Here is a 25,051-nt window from a genome sequence, read left to right as displayed (position 1 = left end):
GCGACCATAGGAGAGTCCAATCAGTGGGGGTCACCGCGGCAGGCAGCAGGTAATGAAAGTTTTAGATTACGGTATTACCATAACCAATTACATTGTATCCAGGCTATGTCTCGAAAGGGAACACATTCAAGTACTACTTGGATTCTATTCATTCGACTTAAAATGTACATATGATAGAGCTAAAGATTAAGAAAGTCGCTGGAGAGATCATGCCATTCAGGCCAAAATTATCAACCAGTCATCCATTTTCGTCAGCCTGTCATCACCCGCGACACACCGACATCCCGTGCTCGTTTCTCACTGAAATTATGCAGTCTCTCTCCAATGAGATAGACTTCGTCGCGAATATTGGTGCGCCAGACCGCCACTTGTCTCAGTAGTAGATTTACCATCCATATGGATAGGACGATCAAGAGTGTAGTGGGATACGCATAACGGTAAATGTTAGGCTGCACGCCGACGTGTGAGTAGAAAATTGTCCAACGCATAATAAACCCGAATAACAAGGGCAAAGTGACTGCAGCTGCAGTGAAGAGAATGATTGGAAGAACAAGGGCGCGAGTGGCAAGGCTCGCATTAGGCTTCAGCCAACCATCTTGGAAGACACTGTTGACTGCAGCTGCCATCCAGGAACGGGGCTGCCAGACAGTCAACTTGATGGCCATCTGGACATACAACACTCCAAGCGCCCAGTCCTGAACGACATGAACGACATGCGATTCTCTATCGCCAAAGAGGGTGTGTGCTGGAATGAGAACATACAGTTCAGTGAGCAGCGCAAAGAGTGACGGTAGAAGGATAATGGCAACCTGGGCCATGTAGACAAGCCGAGCAGCATGTGTCACGAGGCCCAGACTGGTCTGAGCTGCTTGGCGAGGGGAGCGAAGGTATGCGCCTGAATTCTCTCGCACGAATTGGAGTGCGGTGCTGGAGTAGTACGCCAGGTAGGCAAGCGCACCGACCACGCAAAGACCAATTGAAAAGGCGTAGACGTCGTTCACCGGAGCCGGAGTAGAGGAGTAGGACCCAATGATCTTCCGACCAATTACCAAGGGAATAATGGTGATGCCTACCCCTGTGGTGGCGGCAAACAGCCAGATTAGAAGAATAAAGGCAGCAATCCGAGCCCGGAAGGAGGGAGGGATGTAGACTTTGGTGAACATGTTGCTGGACCGGCCATGTAGCCCATCGGCAGGATCGGGCCTGCCATCAACACGTTCATTGTCCTCGGTGACCTCGAGGAAAACGTGGTTGCCTTTCGGAATGCGGACCTGATCAGAGCCAGGGGCGCGCACGTATCGACCATCGCGCAGGAAATAGACGCCACGATTTTCCCGCTCAGCTGCAGCCTGCTCATCATCTCCAACTACTGGGTGTTCCCAGTCACCCTCGCTTCGGGAGAGGACACCCCACCAGGTCTTCCGCACGTGGTAGCCTTCTTCCTCCAGGTGTCTTTCTGGGAAAAAAAAGTTGCTGAGACGCAAAAAATGAGCACACTTGTGGAACCACCAGCCATATAAGCCATGCAAAACATCTGAAGGTTTGAATGATTGAATGATGACAGGCAACACAAAATTATAAAATAGGAGATCAACCGGGAACTCGAGCATCGGGGCGCTGGCCGACCAGTGAATCGGGAGAACACCATCAAGGGCAAAGTGCAAACCCCAGACAACACCTCCTAGACAAACGATCACTAGCGCACCGTATACGAGAGCACTGAAACCGATCTTACGGAGCTGGGTAGTGATGCTGCGTTCGAGAACATCACGTATTGGATGGAAGGTTGGATCATCAGGGTCACGAATGAAGTCTAGAGTCAAGCAGTTAGCAACTCGATCAAGGTCTGGCAAATGGCTAAAAGTACTTACAAAGCACACCACTTCTCAGAATCTTTCTGCACATGGAAACAAACAGGGCAAAGTGGAACATGTAACAAGTTCCAACAAACCAGTGCACGAAAAGTGAAGTGAGCGGGGATGCAGCAGTAAAAGCGATACGAGAGGCCACTGTAGCGTCGGAGAAGAGCGGAAGTAATGCAAGATCAAGAAGAGTGCCACAATACAAAGGGAAGACAATCATCTCAATCCCGATGATGAGGATGACCTTCAGAACTCCTCCGGCTTGTATCAGGACCTCAGCAAGCAGGCCCTCGATCCTTTGCCCCCGACTGGCACCAGAAAGCAGCCCCGTGATTCGTAGATAGAGAAGCCCTATCAGGAATGCAAGCAAATAGCCCATGAAGATAGCGATAACACGATCCTTAGAGTCCCAGACCGCCAGGTCATAATCTACCGGCACTGTGGCAGAGGCTGATTTTGCTGCACTGGCGTTCATAAATCTTGTTCCAGGCATCGAGAAAAGCGATGATTTAGCGAGGGTGGTCAGTTGTTGTCGGGCTTGGCCAATGAAGTTCTTGAAATAAGAAAAGTCAAGGTCCAATGAAAGGGCTCCGGGAACACCAAGTGTCACAAGCCGAGTTGGGAAATCATGCAGGAGGAATTTGACAGTGGCAAAGACCGATTGGAACACAGCACCGAGGCGAGCCTGGTGTAGCTTGAGCGCCTGGTGCGAGAGCACTGAGAACATTGGGATATCAGATTCATGGAAGACCAGGAATGCTTTGATCACTTTGTTCAAGCGGTGACTGCTTGCGTCGATGAGGGAAAGCGATGCACTAGTGACTGACTTGTCCCGGGAAATCCATTCTCCAGTAGGCAAAAGAGCACCGAGAGGGCTTAGTACAATCTTGAAAACAAGGCTGAGCCAGTACATCAGATACCCCACAACACCAATAAGAGTGTCGAGAGCGATGTCTGTGATGACTTCAACCGCGGTGATAGGAACACCGATGACGAGTTCGAGAGGGTTGGCCAACAAAACAAGAGCAATTTTACCCCATAGGTACGGGAGCCAAATACCGATGGCTACTGTGAACGCAATCAGAAGGGCACAAAAGACGCCATTCTGGAAAAGCCCGAAAATGGGACCATGCATGCCAATGAGATCCATGATCCCTTCGAAATCATCCCCTTCGATTGCATCGACATCGTTGGGGTCCAGCCCAGCATCTGCGGCGGCAGCAGCATCAGCAGCCGCATCCGCTTGAACGTTTCCCATCCGATTTGGCAAGGGCACGAAAAGGTCTTCCAAGGCCGGATCCTGAACAATGTGCTCGTCGTCTTCTGGAACTAATTCTTCTGTATCGCGCTCTGCGAGTGTGATATCTCCCCAAAACCATTCGAATACCCTTTCTGTGAGACCGAGCGGAGGCCGATCATCCGCTTGTACATTAGCGACAGGAACGTCATTGTCTCTAGTCGGTGGTCTGCGATCCGTGTTCTGGGCAGAAGATCCGGCATCCGCATCCAGCGGGTGATCGATATATCCATCTTGAAGATCAACGGAATCAGCACCGTCTGGGACTTCTGGATTATCGGGATCGTGGGGACGAGTAGAAGGCCCTGCTGATGAATCCCGGTTTATGGTCGCTCCGCTGATAGCATTCACGATCCAGTCCAGATCATCACCGTGAGCCTCTTCGCGGAGAATACGCAGCATTTCTTCATGATTACCATGAGTCCGGGCCACTAAGTCTCGGAAAGCTAAAGCACGAGCTGTAGGAGGAAGACCTCCTGCTTCGTATTCCGAATCGTTCCCGTTGTAGTCTCGTGGCTCCGCTTCAAATCCAGGGAGACCGTACTCAGAGTCATTTGAGGACGGAGCTGGGGAGTGGGGAGCAAAATGAGGGAGGATAGCATTGTCCAACTCGTGGGCCTCGGCGGGTTCATCGTTATCCTCATTTTCCGGGTGAGCGGGAATGGGTTCTGGTTGTCTAAGGCCACCTTCATCATTGAATCGATCATTGAGCCGATTGTTGGCATTTGCAATTAACTGAAGAGCAGCCTCACGTTCTCCTTCCGCTATGTTCACCATTGGTTGCTGTTGAACAACCCATTCTCGGATCAAAAAGAGTAGAATAAACGCAACAACCACAAGCAGGGTGATGAGCTGTCCTTCCAATGTATCCATGATCATGTTGTTGATTGTTGGGTATGGTGTCAACGAGTTCAGGAACTTCACATCCGAGAGCCATGATGGATACCGAGGTTTCATTGAGCTAACGGTTTCGTTGTTTTGTCCGCTTTGCCCGACAGTCGAGGTAAATGCAGGCATGAAAAGAGTAGGGACCACCTTTTTGATGAGGTTGAGCATGAGCGGTTCGCCGGCTGTGGAATTAAGAAATGACGATTGCGCGGACGGTACAGCAGTCGTAGATGAGATAGCAGCGTTAGAAATTGTCGAGGTAAGCGAGTCAGTTACCGCGGCATTTACAGCACTCCCGTTTGAAAACAGTAGCCCAAGACCATCTTGGGCGGTTTGGGCGGCCTGGTTCCGAACATTTTCATTGGCAGACCACCGGCCGTCAGCAATCCAAAACAGTGCCCTCCAGATTGCGCGCATAGACCACGGCAGCCATCCCAGCCAGACGAATGCAACGAGCACAAATCTCAGCCATGTAACCAGAGTCCTGAAGCATTGAATCAGGGCTTGCTTCGCGAACAGAGGTGCGGGTAGGCTTTGGGGCATGTTTGGGTCGTATAGTTTTGTAAATCGGAACGGCGTTTTGCAGAGCTCGCAGTGTTTCTTCTGTGAGTGTGACAACCATTCCACAAGACATACTTGGTGAACGAATTTAATACTACCGCTGCACTTGCACGGGTAAAACAGCGGTTCCTCTTCTGTTGCCTCGCCGTGACATATCCGACAGGTATCTAGGTCGTCAAATCCCTTTTCCCTTTCGTCATATGTCGGGTCGTTCATTAGATCGGGGAACGCGGTGTTGTCCGCGGTGTCGCGGAATTGATTGTCTGCGGGCTCCATCATTCGTGAATCTCGCCGAGCTGACGGTGGTTTTAATCAAATGTTCACCATGTTCCTAGTCAAGCGAGAATGGGAAAAGTTGTAAACATGCGGAAGGCTTGTGTTGATAGGTAATCCAAATTGAGCTGAAGACAGCGATTAGTGAGGATAAGATTTGCACGCATTTTAAAGGAGTATCGTACCTCATCAGCGTAACCTGTAGATCTTCAGTGTTTGACTGCAACAAAGCAATTCAGCCCAGGTAGTTGCCCGGGGCCATCGAATTCGCTGACTCAGCGGTGTGCGCTGGCAGTACTTCAAATACACCATTACCTCCTTGTCAAGGCAATGATAGTGGGGTATTGTCGTATATGCAGTACGGGTAGCCACCGATGACCTCACTGAGCTTTAAAAACAAATCCTTGATTATTGTGTCATATTCGATCGCCTTATCCCACAAATAAATAAAAAAATTTGCGCCTAACTTTTCTTTCTCCTCGGACCTGAACCGATGCATTCGATCTTTTCCTCAGAACCAACGATTTTTTGAAATTGACCCAGTCCAGGTATCTGACCGCGGCCCGTGAAAGTTGCTAGTGCCAAGACCGACGCGAGCATTCCGCCTACAGCAGCTGATTGCTTTGATCCATTTAGTCTCGAGCTCCAATACCGAAAAGCTACACATTCACCTGGGCTGTGAGCTTCTTTCCGATGCAGCGATAAAATTCTACTGAGACGCCTTGATCTGAGTGTGTGTAAGGGAAGCCCTTCGCAAATTACGGCGGCCGACCTCGAATCTCACAAGGAAATCGCGTGACCTTGAACGGGTCAGCCTCAGTTGCGATGGTAATGAAAGAGAATGGCCAAGTGACGGATGCCACAGTCAAAGCAAATGGCCGAACGGATCCTAAAAATCCACGAAAGAAGGGCTTCGTGCGATGGACAGTCGGACTTGTCGTGAGGTGAGTGATGGTATCGCCATGCGTGTACATGGTCAAAATCATCTTCTAACCTCTTCTCTTTTCAGGTTATGTATATGGTACACACTCGTCATACCGTTCTTCAGGTGCCCATCCCGCCTCGCAGACCTCACAGAGACGTCACCTCGAGTTTGCAAGCCTTACCTGATTACTCGTTCGCATGTGGAACCTTATGTGAAGCCACATTATGATATTTATGCGGCGCCTTACCTTGATCAAGCCCGGCCATACGTGGAAGTCTTTAACCACCGTTTCTATACTCCAGCATCAAAAGTTGCCAAATCAGGATATGAAAAGTACGGAGCGCCGGCATTAGAGCAAGCTCAGGCGTATGGGACTGAGCAATGGCAATACCAAGTCACACCAATACTCCAAATTGCTCAAAATAAGGTACACCAACTTTATTTGGCCAAGGTTGATCCCTATGTCCAGCAAAGCGTTGCTTTTGTCTCTCCATACTATCAATGGGCCGACACCGTTGTGCTCAATGTCTTTCAGGACCATCTAGTGCCTTTCTACGCGCATTCCAGACCTTTCATCGGGAAAGCTTACTCCACGAGCCATGGTATTCTGACAACCCATGTCTTGCCCGGGGCGCAGTACACATGGTCATCCGTGGTCTACTTTACTAATAGCTCACTTTGGCCCCATGTTACTGGTCTTTACTCTGAGCAAGTAGAGCCCCAGCTGGTGAAGATTGGTCAGCGGTTGGCAAGCTACAGAGAGGGCAAGCGACTTCGCGCTGTTATAGAGGACGTGGATAGGTACCATACCCCTTGATTTCTCTATTCCGTGGTGTGCTAACCATAATATTAGCAGCTCAACAGTCCAGCCCGTTACCTCTTTGATTACCAAGTTACAGGACCAAATCCACACGACGACCACTTTGACCTCAACCTCAACGCCCCAAGCTTCTGCTCAACCCACCCTAACCCCTTCCGAGCAAGCGCAGCAAGTCCGCGAGAAGATAGATTCGGATCTTGAGCGGTGGCATGGAAAATTTGTTCTTGCGGCTGATAAAGGCATTGAAGACCTTGAGGAACGTATTGAGGAGATCGTGTCCACCCTAGTTGCAAGCAGCGGGAAGAGCCACGGCCGGAGCCTTTCTACCGCGCTTCAGTCGGTTTCAGCGGAGCAGCTTTCTTCCATCAAGCAACGTATCAACGAACTCGCGGCTTCAATGCCAGAGGAGGACGCCCCGGAGATCGAGAAGTCTACTAGCGATTTGCTGATTCAGGAAATCCGAACTTCTGCTATCTCTGTGAGAGATCGCGCCCATGCACTCAGAGAGTGGTCTATCTTGTTCGAAGACGAACTTGTTCGCCGAGTTACTGCTGCTATCAATTCGACACTCGATGTTCTCGACAGCATTCGGGATCTAGGCTTACAAGAAATCGGCATGCGCTGGGCGTGGATGGATGGCGTCACATACCAGGATTGGGCCAAGTACCATGCGCTCAAGGCCCAACTCGAAGAATGGCGCAACGAGATCCGAGGTGTCGGCATGAGCTACAAATCCGTATCTGACGCCAGAGCCGTGGCGATTGAAATATTAGACCAGGGCATGCATGAAGCCGAGCAAGCTGCCAAGGAATTTGTCCGGTTAAAGGATGTTGGTATCTGGAAGATCGCTGCCCGTGAAGTAAGCGATGATTTTGAAACTCGCGCCGAAGCCCCCCCGGCGAGGTCCAAGCCCCAGGAGACCAAGGAATCTTACGAGGACGCCGCCAAGGTGGATTCTGATAACGACGAGTCTTCTGAAGAGGTAGCAATGCCACTTTCGGGCGACGCTTACGAAGAAATTCCCTTCGCCGATAAGCCTTCTGCGGCTGTCGATGCTGGTGCTGAATTTGATGTCGATACCGAGTCTGTTGTGGGCGATGATATTTTGGTGGAAGAGCAGCCCTCCGAAGGGTCCGCCTTTGGTGTTGCGGCTGCAGATGCAAATTCGCATCAAGCGCCTGTCTTAGATAACGAGGGTCAGGATGTCCTGGACAGTCTAGTGAGCAAGGCCGGCGATTCTTTCGCCAAGGCGAGCAACGCTGTTAGCGAAGCTATCTATGATGCATCTACGACCCCAGCATCATTGGCCAGTGAACAGTACTATCTCGACTGTTCCGCCGCCTCTACCGCTATCAATGGTGCTCCTCTATGCCCTGGAGAGATGATTTCCAGTGACACCTTTCAAAAATATAGCGATGCAGTAGCCGCGTAAGTAGCATAGCATATCCAGCGTGTCTTAAGATTACATACAAAAAAATGAATTCTCGCTAATGCGAATCTCTGCCACAGTGCGTCGTCGGTCATTTACAGCGCCCCGACGCCAATTGTCCAATCTTTGATGGCCGGAGCTAGCTCAGATTTTGTTGGTTCCACGGATCAGGCTAAAGTACTATATGAGATCGCGAAGTCTCAAGTTCTTGGTCAAATGGCTGAGTCTAGCGCTCCTGTTCATGCCCAGCTCCTAGCTTCCATAGAGTCGACCTATTCTGGGTCTTTAAAATATGCCACAGATGAGCTGGAGTCCAAGCTTCGCGTAGTTCGTGCTACCCCGACGCCATCCGATGCCGGACCTCTGGCCCAGATTTCATTCATCGCATCATCCCGGCTAAGCCAGGGGCTCAGCTTAGCATCCGAACAATTAGCTCAAGTTCAGCCATCTGCTACAACCGCCAGTCTTCTGCAGGCGGGGTTCGAACCATTCGTCCTTGATGCGCAGCGTCGCTACTACGAAGCAGTAGGGTTGGCTCACGATCACTACTCTGCTTTTGTCTCTACGGCATCTGGGGTAGTCTATGGTTCTCCAACTCCCATAACAGCTGGAAGCTTCATGGGAATCATTGAAAAAGCTGGGTCTCAATACGAGGACGCTTCCTCGTTGGCTTCTGCCAGTCTTGCCGCTGTCGTCGCATCGGTAAGCTCGGTCGTCTCTTCCGCGGATGGCGGCAAAGCACAAAGAATCATCTATGATGCTTCCTCCAGATACAATGCTGCCCTCTCTGTCGCTTCCTCCTCTCTCTCTGCGGCTTCCATGTCGGCCAGCTCAGCCATCTATGGAACTTCCACAGGTCATGCAGAGTCCCTTTCTAGTCAAGCGTCTGAAAACTGGGGAAATCTCATTTCCAAAGCCAGTGAACAGATCTACGGAGCACCAACGCCGCATCTGCAACAAGTGGTGAACAATGGGCGTCCGCAGTTTGAAGCTGTACAAGTGCTCGTCTCTGAACTGATTGTGGGCAAGCAGCCTTCATTTACCGAGAGTGTACTAAGCAAGCTGCGCGCAGTATACGAGACACCTTACCCGGCTCCCGCTGTCTCCTCTGCGTCTAGCTACATCGACCAGGCTTATGGATCTGCGTCCTCCGCCGCACCTTTTATTGTTTCAGAAGTTCCGAGCGTAGAGGACATCGTGCAACACGCAAGTGACCAACTCCATGCTGTTGTTGAAGCCGCCAGTGTTGGTATCTACGGGACTCCCAAGGGTTTCTACGAAAAAGCCGCCGATGCCGCAGCCGATGCCTACTCAAAATCTTCCGCTCAAATCAGTGATGCAGCATACTGCAAGGAATCTGGTTATATCGATATCGCCAAGGATGCCAATGAGAATATTCAATCCACAGCCAGCGCGTCTATCTACGGCGAGGAACCTAACGCAATGGAGAGAGCAACTATCCGTCTTGCTGAAGCTGTTGAAAGCGCTAGGTCTCAGCTTGCTGATCTAGCCGCTAGCGCTAGCAGCCTTGCATCTGGGGCAGTTGAGACCGCCGCATCGCGTGTTGAAGATAAAACAAGCAGCATTGTGAGTGCAGCCGCTTCATTCAAAGATGAACTCTGATTCACTTTAATTCAGCCTGTATCATCTCCTTTCTTTCTTTCTTTTCTCTTTTATTCGGACTCAATCGGTCCCTCTGAGCGAAAACCATGCCATGGGAATGCCATGCGTGGCTAACGACGCATTATTCCCCACATTGATTGTCATGACGACCAAATGCTCATGGTTTGCAACATGCACAATCTTACTATCTTTTTTTGGCTTCCATCTCCTCATTTTGTGTTCCTCTCTTATCACTTTCTGCTTGAAATATGAGACTTGTTTTGAAGTAATACATGTTCAGTACATGATGAATGGATGGATTATTTGGGTACTGTCTATAACTCCTTACTTGAGCGGTTGGATATCTGTAGCTATCACACATGATGTGCATTGTATCAAACGGGCTGCTGAGGGCACGTAAGTCATTAGTCGGCAAGAAATTAGATGAACGGACGCAATAGCTTACACGCAAGCAAAGTGAAGTGGAGAGAAGAGTGAAATCATCGTCCCGAATAAAATGGCACCTAGAACGAAAAATGCACCCGAGATGATAACTAAAAGAGGGCGTTGAAGCTCCCATTCTACATTAACTCATTTTGTACACATCTTCCATACTCCAACAAGATCACCTATACTTCACAGTGGAGCCTCTCTTTTCCTTCTTCAATTGTGTCTTGCTCTTTGGGGCATCGGCCTCTTGGCTGGAATCACCGCCACCCATTCCAGCAAATCCTTTTTTCACACCCATTATGGTGGTGTAGGCAGCGTACACAGAGTACAATGGAATCACAGCCCATAACCACCATGCCCGATCGTTGAAGAGGCAGGCAGCGACAATGCACCCCTGGGTCCAGTAAAGGACATCCCACATATACTCAGTCAGGCCAGTTGCGTTGAGATCCTCGCCGGCGGAGCGCAGGGAACCATCTTCATTATAACGGGGTCGGCCCATTCGGTCCAAGTAGTATTCAATGGCAAGGGTTGGAACGGCCAGGAAAAAGTACGGCTTGAGTGAACGCGGCCGCTGGAAAACAAAGTGCAGCAGGAGGAAGAGTAGGTGCAATGCAGCAGAGATGAGATGAGTACGGCTGAGGACAGCACCATTACGGCTCGCCAGAGATTTGGTAGCTTTCTATTATATGGTCAGAGAGGTTGCCGCACAATGATCAAAGCTAATATGAAGTTTAGGCACAGCAAGAAAACGACCTCACTACATACCTTAGCCATGGCTGAATGCGATCACCAGGTGATCTGCAATCTGATGCTAAAGATGATCCTTTCCAAATCCAAGACACCCCAACCAAATGAGCCAAGATTTTCCTCTTTCAAATGGCAAGTAAAGGACCAGAATTCGAGGCTGAGCGGAGAAAGAAGACAAAGAGAGAGGACTTGCATATGACAGCTATAGCACATCGGGTGTGATTGTTGCCCTCCACTACCCTCACCGCCCGACCAAAAAACGGCAGAAATGACAAAGGCCGCTTCAGACCAAAATAACAGAAAGAACGGCCAACGTTCATCCCATCTTGAGCACGTCTTGCAGTTCTCCGCTTCTTTGGGAATGTTCCTCGCACTCTGAGAGGCTCATCCTGCGTCCGCGGATGATGTAACCAGAGGACTCCCTATTCACTTCTTTTTATCCTTCATCCGCTTACCATTTCCGGCTTGGGTTTACATTCCTCATTGTTTCACAGCTGCACCTGAGAGCAGTTGATAGCTCCTACATCTGGAAAAATCCAACCAAGACATTGGACTTGCTGCTGTCCATGTCTTGTGGCTGTTGGTGCGACCATTCGCCGCGCTACAACAACCCACTCGATCGCGCCGTTGTTTCCTCCCCCGCGTCTTGGAGGACATTACAAAGGCGCCGGACATTGATATTACAGTAACGCCGAGAAATCGACTCTTCCAATCGCATTATCATCTCAACTTTCAATTATCACTACACAATCCCCGCCTTGCCTTGTGCTGTCGCATACCGCGTTGCCGACCCCTCACCATGGCCTTGTCCACCGGGCATGTTGCAAGCCAGCTAAGGCACCTCATCTATTACCAACTCGACAATAACTTAATCCGCAATGCGCTATTCCTCGCTTCTCGCCTCCATGCCTATGAACCGCGATCCTTTGAGGCCCAATATCTACTCGCCCTTTGTCATCTACACAACGGAGAAGTGAAAGCAGCGTTCGAATGCAGCCAGGCTTCGGGCTCGCGCGGTCTGCATGCGGGTTGTGCGTATGTCTTTGCTCAAACTTGTTTGGACTTGGGGAAATACTTAGATGGTGTCACGGCTCTGGAGCGTAGCAAACCGCTCTGGTCCTCCAAGAATCACTGGAGTAAGCGCCGGCAAACTAATTCAACTTTGAGCTCACGCGCTAACCATTTAAAGACAAGCATAGTGAAACTCAGCGACAGCACCTACCTGATGCTGCGGCTGTTTTTTCTTTGCAGGGAAAACTTTGGCACGCACAGAAAGATTTGACCAAAGCAGTTGACTGCTTCGTGGAGGCACTGAAACTGAACCCCTTCATGTGGGATGCATTCCTAGGGCTTTGCGAAACAGGTGTGTACCGCCTTCTTCTCGTGGGTGGGAGAATTTTTTCTAATGCAATATCAGGTGTCAACATTCGAGTCCCGAACATATACCAGCTCAGCCCAGAACTTCTTGCAATAATATCTTCGTCGCCGGAGGAAATCGCTAGTGCACCAGAAAACGTGGTCTCTGAAGAAAGGAATTTCCCCACACAGCCTCCTGGTAATCCTGAATCCGACCCTTTCATGGTCTCTGCCTCCCGTGGCGAGACTGATACCACATTTGGGAGCTCCGCTCTTTGGGAAAAGTTGAATGGAAGCTCTGTTAATTTTGCTGCTATGGCACAGCCGGTTTTCCACGACGGAATGGAGACTCCAGGCGCACAGAGCAGTGGCTCTGATGACTTCCGCATTGCAAATGGCGTCACTGACCCTGAAGCTGGATGGGAAGCACCCTTGGCCCCTGCTCGAAAGACGCGGACAATCCAAACCATGAGCCTTGACCATACCGGGCAACCCCCACCCCGAATGCGCCCAACGGGCATCAGACCTCGACACAAAACACGAACCGAACCAGAGACTCAGCCGACTGCTCCGGTAGAAAGAGACCCATCTCTTGTGTCGCGATTCGGCGACCGCAAGCGCACAGTCTCTGGACAAGTCGCCCACCCCGTTCCTTCGTCGCAGCCTACTGAACCAGGTGCTCCCCAGCGCCGAAGCGTTCGCCTCTTCAACCAGATCAAACCTACAACCAGTAAGCTTTCAAACAGTACGCTTACTGGCAGAGATGGCCGCGAGATGAAGAAATTGAGAGGAGGGCCTACGAAAGGACGGGCAGGAGGTGTGCCCACTGTCGGCCGTGTCGTGAGTGGCAATCGAAAACCAATGGAAACACCCGACAATGATGGTAAAGATAATCGGACTGCCTTGCCGCAATCCCACCCTCTTGTCCCCCCGTTGCCCAAAAATGCTGAAAAAACGAAAGAGCTCGAAGCCTTGGATTGGCTTTTGGGTCTTTTCAATAAACTTGCGTCTGGATATTTCTCACTGAGCCGTTATAAATGTGCGGACGCCATCAGCTCTTTCAATTCTCTCTCACAAGGGCAGCGTGAAACTCCGTGGGTTTTGTCTCAACTTGGACGGACTTATTTCGAACAAGCAAGCTATACAGAAGCTGCCAAGTACTTTTCCAGGGTTCAAAAACTAGCTCCTTCCCGCACCGAGGATATGGAAATCTATTCGACTGTCTTATGGCACCTGAAAAGTGATGTAGAATTGGCTTACTTGGCGCATCAGCTACTCGAGGCTGATCGCCTATCCCCCCAGGCGTGGTGTGCTATTGGGAACTCTTTTTCTCATCAACGGGATCACGATCAAGCACTCAAGTGCTTCAAGCGTGCGACTTTGATCGATCCTGAATTTGCATATGCATTCACACTACAGGGACATGAATATGTCGCCAACGAAGAATACGACAAGGCGTTGGAGGCCTATCGCCACGGCATCAACGCAGATAATCGACATTACAATGCTTGGTACGGACTGGGGACGGTGTATGACAAGATGGGCAAGCTTGATTTCGCTGAGCAGCATTTCCGCAATGCAGCCAGCATCAACCCGACGAACGCGGTGCTTATCTGCTGCATTGGTCTGGTATTGGAGAAGATGAATAATCCTCAAGATGCCCTGGTTCACTACGGTCGGGCCTCCTCACTAGCCCCAAACTCGGTACTAGCTAAATTCCGCAAGGCGCGCGTACTGATGAAGCTGCGTGAATACAAGTTTGCTTTGGCAGAACTGAAAGTCCTGAAGGACATGGCGCCGGATGAGGCAAATGTGCACTACCTTCTTGGAAAGCTGTACAAAATGCTCCACGACAAGGCCAATGCTATCAAGCATTTCACTGCGGCCTTGAACTTGGACCCGAAGGTACGTCTTGGGGTTTATTTCTCTAGCCCCCCCCTCTTCTTGAGTTCTTTCTGACTGTGATCCCCCACAGGCTGCACAATACATCAAGGACGCAATGGAGTCGTTGGACGACGAGGATATGGAGGATGAGGACATAGCGTAGGCCTGTGATGTCCTAGGTCTTTCTATTGGGTTCCCACGGGGGCCCTCTTTTATGAACTCGGCGTTTGAGGGCCTCTTTGCTCAGCATCAGTGTGGAGTTTTCTTTTCCAGGTTTAGACATCTGGCATATGATGGTGTTCTGTACATTAGTTGAACGGTTTCCCTGGGCATGCATCTTGAGGTTGATGCACGCATAATTCCATTATTCTTCAAGAAAAGAGGGTCTCCTAATTGGCCGAATCCTAAAAATATACTTGTTTTCATACTATACATTTCCCCTCAAAGTGCTCTGGGTGACATCGTCATTTGCACCGACCAGGCGGTAAGTCGGCTCCGGGGCAGAAAATCGATACAACGTCTCTACTCCGATTTGCCCTTCCCCACAAGCGATGCATGGCTCGGTCTTGGATTTGATCTATCATTCCTTTTTTATTCTTTCATTCGTTCGCCATATAACAGACTTGGGCTGGGTGCTACCCACATACCAGTGAACAAAGTACGTCTACACTTAAGAATTGTAGTTTCCGTCTTCTGACCGCATGTACGCAGCTCTTCTTGACTCGTTTAACCGTCATCATGTCGATCGGCTCTTATGTCGTCTCAGGTGTTAGCTCTTTTGCGGTGTTGACCGTCTCTCTCTTTGCAATCGGTCAAAAAGTGCCTCGCGCCGCATTCGCCGCCCGCTGTCTTGCCTCATATGGCTGTCTTCTCGTCAGTGCCGCGTACGGCGTGCTCGTCTCGATCTGTCTACGACTAGTTGGATATGGCCGTGTGTCACAGTGGGCAGCAGGTCGCAGCTTCAAGTGGCTGATGCGGTTCACAACTGGTGTCAAGTTCGAGGTTATCGAAGGCAAAGAATACCTCTCTACCCGTCCGGCAGTTTTTATTGGCAACCACCAGACTGAACTCGACGTGTTGATGCTTGGATGTGTCTTCCCGCCATACTGCAGTGTAACTGCCAAGAAATCACTGCGGAATGTTCCTTTCTTGGGCTGGTTCATGTCTTTATCCCGCACTGTGTTCATTGACCGTGCCAACCGGGAAACAGCCCTCAAGGCTTTCGATGGCGCCGCCGCCGAGATGCGCGATCACCGCCAGAGCGTCTTTATCTTCGCTGAGGGTACCCGAAGTTACTCTGACGAGCCTACTCTACTACCCTTCAAGAAGGGTGCTTTTCATCTCGCTGTTAAGGCCGGTGTGCCGATCGTACCGATTGTGACGGAGAACTATTCGCACGTGCTGTCGCCTCGTGCCTGGCGATTCAACGCTGGGACTATCAAAATAAAAGGTGTGTCATTTTAGAAGTTGCGAAGAGTTATGACAGAGCACGGCTAACCATTTTGACAAAGTTTTGCCTCCCATCCCGACTCAGGATTTGACATCGGGCGATGTGGATAGCCTGACCCAATCGACGCGGGATTCGATGCTCAAAACTCTCACAGCAATTTCCCATGCGCAGAAGGACGAGGTCGATGTTGCTCATACCAACGGCGTCTCCAGCGCCGTTGAAATCTAGGTGCCAAAACAAAGGTGGGATTCGTCACATAGCTCCACACTCGGCACTTGCTGTAAATGTCTCTCCTGATTTGAGTGCAATATCGGGCATTCGAACTAAGCCTATAACAGCAGAGAGCAACCCCGAACCTCACAATTCACCAAGAAATCCGCCCTTGACACTCACGCATTGCAGTCTAATTCTGCCCACTTCTTCGGTACCTATTTTCCAATTCATGACCCCAGAAATAGAATTTGAGGGCCCAAGACGTCGAACCTATCCAATACCACTGCACAAGAGAACATCATGATCTAGACATCGGCATTGCCTCTTGACACACTTTTCCCTCTTTGCATTTCAAAATGTATATATCCTTAGCGCAAACGCATGACATGACCTGGCTACAGTTGGATGTTTGCTTTTCTTACTTTAACATAGTTGGTTTACACTGGATCATAGAATAGAGCTAGGCTTAAATTCTTTACCCCGTCTTTTTCCGCACAACTTGTAACCTATCTTCGAGTGTTGAGAAAAGTGAGATCGAAAATGGATATTCATCAGGGTGCTTGTTGGAGATGGGGTATCTATTCTGCACTCCCCTAGCGTTCCAGAAATAGACATATAACTGCCTCGTTGGAACAAAAGGACCTAGTTATGATGATGCAGAGACGGAATGAAAGGAGGGGTTGATTTTTTTTTTCGCTATTTACAACAAGATAATGCAGAAAATTTACTCAAGGGGAATAATCGCGCCGAAAATTCGCTCAGAAAGGAACGTGAGATGAGGAGATGCAACATACAAGTAACTCCTGTGAATGGCCACCTGTTTATATCCCAAGAGCAGTGGGACTTGGAAATTTGGTAGGCTCCAGGGTGTGCTTGCAGCGGCCCTCGGCACAGGGGCGGATATCGATGTCAATATCGACCTCCTGCATGGGCAACCAGGGGTCGCTGATTCTCGAGTCCACGCACCAGGGGTCCCGGTCGCCGACTTTAAGAAGCGCGAGGGGAGCAATGCGGACGTTCTGAGGTCTGTTATCAGGATCGAGGACTGTGATAAACTCGGACAGGTGGTGATCGCTGTCATTCGTGACGACCTCCCTCGAAACAGCTCCAATAGTGGGGCCTGACGCGGCTGTGGCGACAATGTAGTCGGACTCGAAGCCAATGAGCTGGACGCGCACAGAATAGTTGGGAGTGCCACGTAAGGAAATTTTGATATCGGAGTACGGCCGGCCCCAATTTCGGACCGAGGGCGTATCGAAAGGGCGACCAGTAGATCCGAGTATCTGAACGGGTTCGGGCGGAATTACGTTTGTGAACTCCAAATCCTTTATCCAAGTGGCCAGAAGGCCGTCTCCGGTCATTTTCAAGTACGCCTCCTTGAGAGCCCAAAACGAGTAGAACAGCCGAATGCCGTAGGCAGCAAGAACTTCCTCGTTGTCTTTTCTTGGGTCACTTTTACTTAAACCAAGCTCACGAGCCAATTTTAGGGTCGCGTAAGGGTTCTTGATGGTCGCAAGCTCACGGGCAGAGAGAACATCAGTGAAAATACTCACGAAAGTTGCCAGGTCGGCAAGTGTCTTCGGGGGACAATTGGTGCGACGGCGTGAGGGTTCATCAACACAGGCAACGTCAATTCCCACGCGAGGCAAGCCTTTGGCTCCAGAAGTCGAGTGGGCAGCTGCCGCACGCGTGCCTGCGAACAGAGTGAGACCAGCCTGGTGACTGACGTTGAAATCAAGACTTGAGTCGTAGAATGGGCGATTTTCGGGCATGGGAGTACGCCGAATTTCAACCTTATTCCAAGGAGTGCCAGTGGCTTGGTGAACGTAGTAATATTTCAGCAGCTGGGATGCTAGCGACAGACGTTGATCTGAAGTTTGATAGTACTTCTTGACAGCTGTCTGATCAGACTGAGTTAGGGTATGGAGAAAAGGAAGACTAAAACATTTTTCATCCCAGCGTCTGACATCAATATACCATCGAACCAACGTGGGCTGGTCCTTGGAGATGTCATTTTGTTCGATCTCATTAAGCGTCATTTTGATCTGAAGTGGGTAAGTGTTACATTCCTAGAGACTCTGCGGCTACTCACTAGTCCAGGCACGCCAATATCTACCATTGTCGTTTGTATACATCCGCACCAAAGAAGCATCCCACTTCGTCAGATGGAAGCCATTTCCGCGCCATATCGGAGTTCTTATCTATCAACACGTGTCGATAAGACAGCGGCGTTTAATCGGCGCGTGGAACTAATTGGAGCATCTTGAGAGGCGTCGATGCCGCCCAAGGACGTGAATAGGCCGGCATACGAGGAACAGACTAGTTGTGATCCCTTGTACATTATCTAGTCAAGAGAAGTTCCCGTAGTAAACGCAAGGTCTCTAGGATTTATTGAAGACAACGTGTTCGACACCTCACCCAACATGAATGAGATAATCAACATTGGAAGCAGCCAGATCATTTTTCTAACATGCAAATCTGATCCCCAGTACAATCTCCGGAGCAGAGTGGGCATATGCATCTTTCAAGAGAGCCTGATAGGAATAGCCTTGCGTTGAGGCTCACATGCTGTTCTTGGTGTCAGCGTGGAATGTGTGGAATTAAAGTTGGGAGTGAGAGCTATCACGTGAAGACAAGTTCCCCGCCGGAAATTCAAAGTCACGTGATTCAAACTAGTCATCAATATCAAGAAGAATCCGAGCTCGGAGAGTCCTCAAATCCCATTTTTAAAGACAATGGCTATCACTGTCGGAGTTCTGGCCCTACAGGGCGCATTTTTTGAGCATATGCAGCTTTTGAAAAATGCCGCCGAACAAGTACCGCAGTCGGAATGGCATTTCATTGAAGTACGGACGCCACAAGAACTAGCAACATGCGATGGCTTGGTCTTGCCCGGAGGTGAGAGTACCACCATGTCTTTGGTCGCAGCAAGGTCGAATCTTCTTGAGCCACTGCGTGAATTTGTAAAGTAAGTGACTTTGGCCAGTCCATATCAGATCGATCTAATACGTCGGGTATGCACAGAGTGGATCGCAAACCAACGTGGGGTACATGTGCCGGGCTCATTTTGCTCGCCGAGTCTGCTAACAAGACAAAGAAGGGTGGACAAGAACTGATTGGTGGCCTTGATGTGCGAGTGAACCGGAACCACTTCGGACGACAGACAGAAAGCTTCCAAGGCCCGTTGAATCTGCCATTCTTGGGGCAGGGCGCGCCTCCCTTCCCAGCAGTATTCATTCGAGCCCCTATTGTGGAAAAAATTCTTCCTCACCATGAAGGCATTCAAACCGAAGAGATTCAACAGGAAGAGATTGTTGTGGCACCGTCCAAGGAAGCACGGGACTCAGTGGCGCAAGCAGCAACAGCAGAGCACGTTGAGGTGCTAGCAACATTAGTGGGACCGGCAGCTCAAAACGCCACGGAGGGTCGAGATATAAATCCAGACCAGGAAGTTGGCGACATCGTTGCAGTGCGACAGGGCAATGTATTCGGCACCAGCTTCCACCCAGAGCTGACAGGGGATTCAAGAATCCACACGTGGTGGTTGCGCGAAGTCCAAGCAGCAGTGGTGAAACGAGACAAGTTAAAGCAATAGTTCACAAGCATTAGAAAGTGATGGGGGGGGGGGGGGGGGAACGAAAGTTATAAATAGGGGTATTCGGTGAATAGACAATTCCTGGTTCTGCTAATTGGTTTCACCCTCCCATGTAGTAACGCCATTGCTTTGCCAAGCCAGTAATTTTCCATCATGTCCTGACCTACCTTCCGGCGCCGTATTCATCCTCCTCGCGTTGGCGCTGCTCATCATAGGCACGGCCATAACCACCACGGCCCGGATCGTATTCTTCGCGGTATTCATCCCGCACTTGACCACCCGATTTACCTCGTCTGCAGAGAAAGTCAGTCACTAACTGCCCGTAGCCGCCATTGGTGATGACCTCATACCCGAATTGCCGCCCTTCCTCAAATCCAGGGTCAAGGTCTGTCCGAATGATTCGCTCGTCCAGCTTAGTTCCTCCGATATACTTCAAGCAATCCAGCGCATCCTGATGGGTGTAATACTCGACGAAGCAAAAGCCGCACGGCGTTTTATTGAATCGGTCAAGGCCCATTACAAGTCGCTTGACCTCACCGCACCTGGTATTCGAGGTTAATCATAATTCAAAGGGCACCAAAGGCGTGTTCTCACTTGGCAAAGAGTTCGTGAATTTGTTCTTCGGTGGTATAAAAGGAACTTGGATTGGTCAGTAACGGAAATTGCATTTAGGTTATTGCATGCTTGCGTACAGATTTCCCACGTAGAGGGTCGTCGCGTTTTTCAATTTGTCGTCAGCTTTCTCCTGTTGCTGTGGTTCCTCTTCATCGCGATCGTTAAATCTGCGACGCTTGTTCTGTGGACAATTCATCAGCCTCTATGGCCCATTCTGACTGGTTTCGACACAGCTTAATAAAAGGCAATCCAAGGCAGGCACTCACCTTGCTAACATAGTATGCACTCGGTCGATCTAGTCTGTCGACTGTATTTACAGCCAACAAACTCATGGTGAATTGAAGTGAAGGTTGAACTTGGAGTGCGTGGTTGACGGAAGGTAGTTGGGGAAGCAAAGCAGCTCGGAGCTCTTTGAAAGATCTTGGCACCCAAGAATTCCACTCCGCATCAACAACTTTGCTTTCGTCTACTTTAAATTTTTTTTCACCCGCGCTACTCGTGTGCTGTTTCTGACCGCCTAAGGATGGTCTGAGTCTCTTAACACATTCCGATTATACGATTCAAACTACGAAATATCCTTAATGCCGAAGGTCAACAGTTATGCGCCTGCCTGGCTGTGCCGGCCCTCGCCTGGCGCAAAGTTCCTGTCCAGCAGTTCAGTCCAAAGTCAAACGGAGGAGCTGCAAGTCGGATCCAAACCTGTGAGAAATGGAGCTACGCGAACGATAGCCAAGAGGGGAAATGAGGTGTTCGCCGTTGTTGACAACGAGATACGGTGGTCAAACCTTGCCCGACTTAAAGACCAGTGGCAACAAGAGATTAAGCAGAAAAAGGGATCTGCTAGTCAAACTGAAGAGCAAACTGACCACACTCAACTTCATCCCTATAGAGTATGAATACCTAAGACACCTAAGGAAACCAATTTCGAGTTGAATTGAATTGCGACTGACAGTTTTGTAGGTTTTAGCAGTGCCTGTGTACGGACTGATCAAACAGATCATCCCCTCTCCGAGCGGCGCATTCCTTGCCATCGTCACTGAACATACCGTTCATATCTCCGTTCTCCCCGATTCTTCGCACCTTTCGTCCTCCGACTCCGACTCCATCCGGCTGAAGACATATCAGTTAGGACCGACGACACATGTGATTCCTGAAGCTCCGGTAGTCTCAGCGCTATGGCATCCGCTAGGGTTGCACACCAATCTAGGGGGCTGTATTGTTACAATCACAGCTGACGCTGCGGTGCGTGTATGGGAGTTGGACCGGAATAACCACTGGTCTTTTGACCAGCCGACCCTAGCAATTGATCTGAAGAAGCTTGTGGATGGGACCTCATCAGACCAGGACTTCACACCTTCTGGATTTGGCAAAAACAAGGGATTCTCTGCTGATGTCATTGACATGGAGGTTGCATCGGCCTGTTTCGCTGGAAATGGGAACGAGAGAGAAGATGCATGGGCACCTATGACCCTTTGGGTTGCCATGAGACCCGGCGATCTCTATGCGCTTTGTCCTCTCCTACCTTCTAGGTGGCAAGCCCCTTCTACAACCATTCCTTCCCTTTCTGCGGCGATTATTCCAAAACTCTGTGCTCTGGAACAGGAACCCGAGGAATCGGAAGAGGAACTGATTGCCTCCCGGCAACAATACGAGTGGCTTTCCGAGCTCGATGAACAAGAACCTCTGGATGCGCCTGCTGGATCAGAAATAATCCAAGGCGCAGATGTGTTCACTCGCCCGGCCAATCCTAGCGCCATCCCTAGACTACAAGGGCCTTTCCGCTTCGACAATGGCGACGAGCTCGATGATTTGGATCTCTGTGATATTCATGTCATTGCTGCCAGTCTAAATGTCGAGGATCTCATGATGGGCGAGGAAGAAGAATTAGCATTAGAAACCGGAGACCATGATAAGCTTTCGGCGACGGTTCTCTCTCTTACTAGTGGGAATGGCCGTGTCCACATCTGTCTGGAGCTCGATGGCGTTGAAGGACAATGGCTACCCAAAGCTAGGAAGAACGCGTTCCGAACTCCTCTTTCGGACTCGACTGAATTGGTCTTGGTCGAATCACTGGATACCATCAAGAATGGAGAGGAAAAAAATACATGGCCTACCTTCACTAAGGATGTCCATTCTCGATACTCCTTTTTTGTCACAACTGCCACCAACGTGGTATTCCTATCTCTATCCGACTGGGTCCAGAGACTGGAGGCTGAATTGCAAGCCGAAGACACAGCAGGTTCCGCTTTCCGTCTCCAAGTTCTCTGTGACGGGAATGTGACCACCCGAGAGAGAATTCTGCAGGTTTCGAATGCCGATGTTACCGCGCAGAATGAACATCTTGCCACGTCTCTTGTTTTCTATGACTTTGACTTTGGCTACTTGCTCCTCACCTACCATCCCTCTAACCCGTATGCAGCTGTAATGGATACACCAGAAGATTCTCTGTCAGTCGCACTAGACAAATCGCTCTACGAGCCCAGGACGCCAGCTTCAGGCTTGCCTATTCTGTCCCCGAGCAGGGCCCCGTATCAAGTTCCTGCCATTTTCTACGCCAACTCTCCGCTGGATTCCTTTGTCGAGAAGCATGTCCCACACCGGCAACGCCACACTCTCAAGGAACAAGTGCGCCTGTCTCCTGCGACATTGGACCTTGTGGCCACCGCGCATCGCGTGCTATCTGCTCATACGAATGCTCTTGAGCGAGCTGCTTCGGATTTATTCCGCCGCTGTGAGCGGCTGCAGGGCGAGATGCAAGACCAATTGAAGCAGCTTGCAGATGTTGCAGAGCGTGTCAAGGGTGTCACAAGTGAGATTGGGGAAGATGGACATCGCAAGGAGGGAGTCCGAAACGGAGAAGCGCTGGATAAGAGATTGCAAGCCGCTCAGGATAAGCAAAGCGAACTGAACCGACGATATGAGGCACTACGCACGAAGGTCCTGAATTCTGGAGGTCGCCCTCTGAGTGAGAGGGAGAAGGCTTGGATAATCGAGGTGAAGACATTGTCTGCATCCTTAAAGCAGGGTGAAGAGCAAGAGGAGGATCAACCATTGATCTCACGGTTGGAGACTGTAAGATTTGTCTTCCTCACATTCGCTTCGGCTAGAATACTCACAAATCATCTAGGTCAAACGCCTTGCTTTGGACCTCATGGCCCAAACCAAGTGTGTCGCTGGCAAAATGCCTTCTCCGGAGCTTGGAATTTCGTCTTCTCCTGGGGGCCAGCCTAAGGTGTCCCAACGATTACAACGGGCCAAGGTTGCAGATGCGATGAGGATGGTCGAACGAGAGTAAGTTGATTCTTTTATTTGCCTATTAATGAACCATGGGCTAACCTTCTTACAGGTCCGCCGTTATAAACGCGATTACGTCACGTTTAGAACGACTGAACATGAGTCTGTGAAATTCCCAGTTCTGCAGATTGTCGGAGGATCTAGGTAGTTTTGTCACATGTACGTTATCACGCACCAATGCACAAGGCTCATGAGATGAGCCACAGTTTGAGTGCTGAAACTTAGCCTCAGGCTGTTCTAGGCTAGATCTAGACAAAATTTACAAAGCCATTAATCGTTGTTACAACTGCCAGATTTGGTGTCTACCTCCATTCCTCCTAGTTAATTTGGATAGCCTCAAAGGTTCCCATCTACGCAATAATCAGGCACTAGTCTTGGAATGATTCCGAAGTAGTAGATGAAATGCACAGTGACAAAAAGACATTTTAGAAAAATGGTGCAGTCGTATTATAGGCTACCACATTCGACATAATCCTCCAGTCCGTCCCTCATATCTCTCCTACTCCCCTGTTGGGCAGTAATCCTGCACTGGGCCACATAACAGCAATGATCGGTCTTCCAGGCTTTTGATCAGACCTTTAGGCCTAACAGGGGTGGGCAACAATCCTAAATTAGACGTCATCTTCTTCATTTCCAGAACTGGAATCTTCCCTGTCAAAAGTTTCTTCGAGGTGCTCTTCACAAGAAACAAAAGAATCTATGCCATCCGACAAATCCTTACTTGTCGTCTTGTGACGCCTTGCTCGATAGTTCCTCCCCATTGACGCAAGATCTACCGGGTCACAGGCCTTGGTCAAATCGAACTCGTTTTCCTCAGATACGGGGCACGGTTCAGAATGTAGCTCGTAGTATAGTTGTGGGGTGGTGGGTCGCGAGTTCGAAGATGGAGACAGGAACTCCTCGGCTTGAAAATACTCATCTTCATCGTCAGAAGTATTGTCACTCCTATCTGCGTCGCTTTCGCAATTTGGTGTCGGTATTTTGGCTGATTCTCCAGCTCTGTCGGCTTTGTCACATGTTTGTAGTTCGTAAACCCGCTTGTCCCCTCTCGCCCAGCAGTCTGCGCATGTGGCTGTGTGGGATTCGAGTGTTATCATTCTTGGTCCCAAGCAGAGCCGCTTATCTGAGCATTGTGATGGGCTCATATCCCAGATACAGCCGCACAGGGTGTACTTGCATGTCCAGTAGATGCACATCTTGGAGAATGGAAATCCTCGGATTCTGTTTTTTGCTAGGTTGGTAGCTTTGTGGCTGATAGGGGTTAATAAAGAGTACAGATAGGAGACCCTGTTACTTGTAGGTTTATCTGGCAAGTTTCGTTTGGGGCTTTACATCGTCATAGAAGAAAGGTTTGGTTGACAAGTCAACTTTGAAGACAGGTTCAAATTGCACAAAGACCATGTGTTCCTTCGTGCTTAGTTTTCTCTATGTCTATCTCTTCCGGGGTTTCTTTTTTTCATTTTCTTTGTCCAGTTTCTTTGTCTTGTTCTTTTTGCGGAAAACAAACAATTACAAGGTGCCTAAGTAGCTTTCTTTGTTCTCCTGGGCTGCTACCACATAGGGTTCGAACACACACGTGACCTTTGATAGCAAATCAATGTTCTACTTTTCTTTCAGTGGGCAATTAGATATCAGATCATCGATAATTACGATCTGAGAAGATTCACATGATGGTCTCAAGTTAAGGAAGTTCAGGACGTTGTAGAACCAAACTCGCCATCGTTCATTTGGGTTAAATGACTATTCTCATGTAGCGCATCCGCCTTCAAGTGTCACAACCTATCGTT

The 25,051-nt window shown here is 49.7% G+C and overlaps 8 protein-coding genes across 8 annotated transcripts; 4 read left to right on the top strand and 4 right to left on the bottom strand.

Annotated features, from left to right (window-relative positions):
- Positions 1-251: 251 nt before the first annotated feature.
- Pdw03_3019 (RING finger membrane protein) lies at positions 252-5,071 on the bottom strand (the record flags this gene model as incomplete). Its single annotated transcript, XM_014677127.2, has 4 exons — positions 252-1,813; positions 1,872-4,904; positions 4,972-5,009; positions 5,067-5,071. 4 exons carry the CDS (start codon positions 5,069-5,071, stop codon positions 252-254), a joined length of 4,638 nt encoding a protein of 1,545 aa, XP_014532613.2.
- A 140-nt stretch (positions 5,072-5,211) lies between these two features.
- On the top strand, positions 5,212-9,792 carry Pdw03_3018 (transcription factor hoxa13; the record flags this gene model as incomplete). The annotated part of the gene is made up of 8 exons (XM_014677128.2): positions 5,212-5,222; positions 5,425-5,429; positions 5,518-5,559; positions 5,624-5,825; positions 5,891-6,607; positions 6,660-8,054; positions 8,136-9,642; positions 9,694-9,792. 8 exons carry the CDS (start codon positions 5,212-5,214, stop codon positions 9,790-9,792), a joined length of 3,978 nt encoding a protein of 1,325 aa, XP_014532614.2.
- Positions 9,793-10,052: 260 nt separating this feature from the next.
- Positions 10,053-10,884, bottom strand: Pdw03_3017 (DUF788 domain protein; the record flags this gene model as incomplete). Its single annotated transcript, XM_014677129.2, has 4 exons — positions 10,053-10,064; positions 10,124-10,181; positions 10,287-10,789; positions 10,876-10,884. The coding sequence occupies 4 exons, from the start codon at positions 10,882-10,884 to the stop codon at positions 10,053-10,055; spliced, it is 582 nt and encodes a 193-aa protein (XP_014532615.2).
- Positions 10,885-11,656: 772 nt separating this feature from the next.
- Pdw03_3016 (20S cyclosome subunit (BimA/Nuc2/Cdc27), putative) lies at positions 11,657-15,775 on the top strand (the record flags this gene model as incomplete). The annotated part of the gene is made up of 7 exons (XM_066100362.1): positions 11,657-11,993; positions 12,047-12,220; positions 12,275-14,118; positions 14,189-14,256; positions 14,719-14,755; positions 14,809-15,547; positions 15,609-15,775. The coding sequence occupies 7 exons, from the start codon at positions 11,657-11,659 to the stop codon at positions 15,773-15,775; spliced, it is 3,366 nt and encodes a 1,121-aa protein (XP_065955762.1).
- An 806-nt stretch (positions 15,776-16,581) lies between these two features.
- On the bottom strand, positions 16,582-17,879 carry Pdw03_3015 (4'-phosphopantetheinyl transferase NpgA/CfwA; the record flags this gene model as incomplete). Its single annotated transcript, XM_014677132.2, has 2 exons — positions 16,582-17,805; positions 17,853-17,879. The coding sequence occupies 2 exons, from the start codon at positions 17,877-17,879 to the stop codon at positions 16,582-16,584; spliced, it is 1,251 nt and encodes a 416-aa protein (XP_014532618.2).
- A 616-nt stretch (positions 17,880-18,495) lies between these two features.
- Pdw03_3014 (Pyridoxine) lies at positions 18,496-19,355 on the top strand (the record flags this gene model as incomplete). The annotated part of the gene is made up of 2 exons (XM_014677133.1): positions 18,496-18,728; positions 18,785-19,355. The coding sequence occupies 2 exons, from the start codon at positions 18,496-18,498 to the stop codon at positions 19,353-19,355; spliced, it is 804 nt and encodes a 267-aa protein (XP_014532619.1).
- Positions 19,356-19,518: 163 nt separating this feature from the next.
- Positions 19,519-20,302, bottom strand: Pdw03_3013 (Nuclear cap-binding protein subunit 2; the record flags this gene model as incomplete). Its single annotated transcript, XM_066100361.1, has 5 exons — positions 19,519-19,648; positions 19,706-19,897; positions 19,950-19,994; positions 20,048-20,151; positions 20,237-20,302. 5 exons carry the CDS (start codon positions 20,300-20,302, stop codon positions 19,519-19,521), a joined length of 537 nt encoding a protein of 178 aa, XP_065955761.1.
- A 249-nt stretch (positions 20,303-20,551) lies between these two features.
- On the top strand, positions 20,552-23,374 carry Pdw03_3012 (WD40 repeat, conserved site; the record flags this gene model as incomplete). Its single annotated transcript, XM_014677135.1, has 4 exons — positions 20,552-20,860; positions 20,931-23,042; positions 23,098-23,261; positions 23,317-23,374. The coding sequence occupies 4 exons, from the start codon at positions 20,552-20,554 to the stop codon at positions 23,372-23,374; spliced, it is 2,643 nt and encodes an 880-aa protein (XP_014532621.1).
- Between the last annotated feature and the right edge of the window lie 1,677 nt (positions 23,375-25,051).

This window comes from Penicillium digitatum, chromosome 1 (genome assembly GCF_016767815.1).
Source record: "Penicillium digitatum chromosome 1, complete sequence".
Taxonomy (NCBI): domain Eukaryota; kingdom Fungi; phylum Ascomycota; class Eurotiomycetes; order Eurotiales; family Aspergillaceae; genus Penicillium; species Penicillium digitatum.
This window is presented reverse-complemented; position numbering and strand designations above follow the sequence as displayed.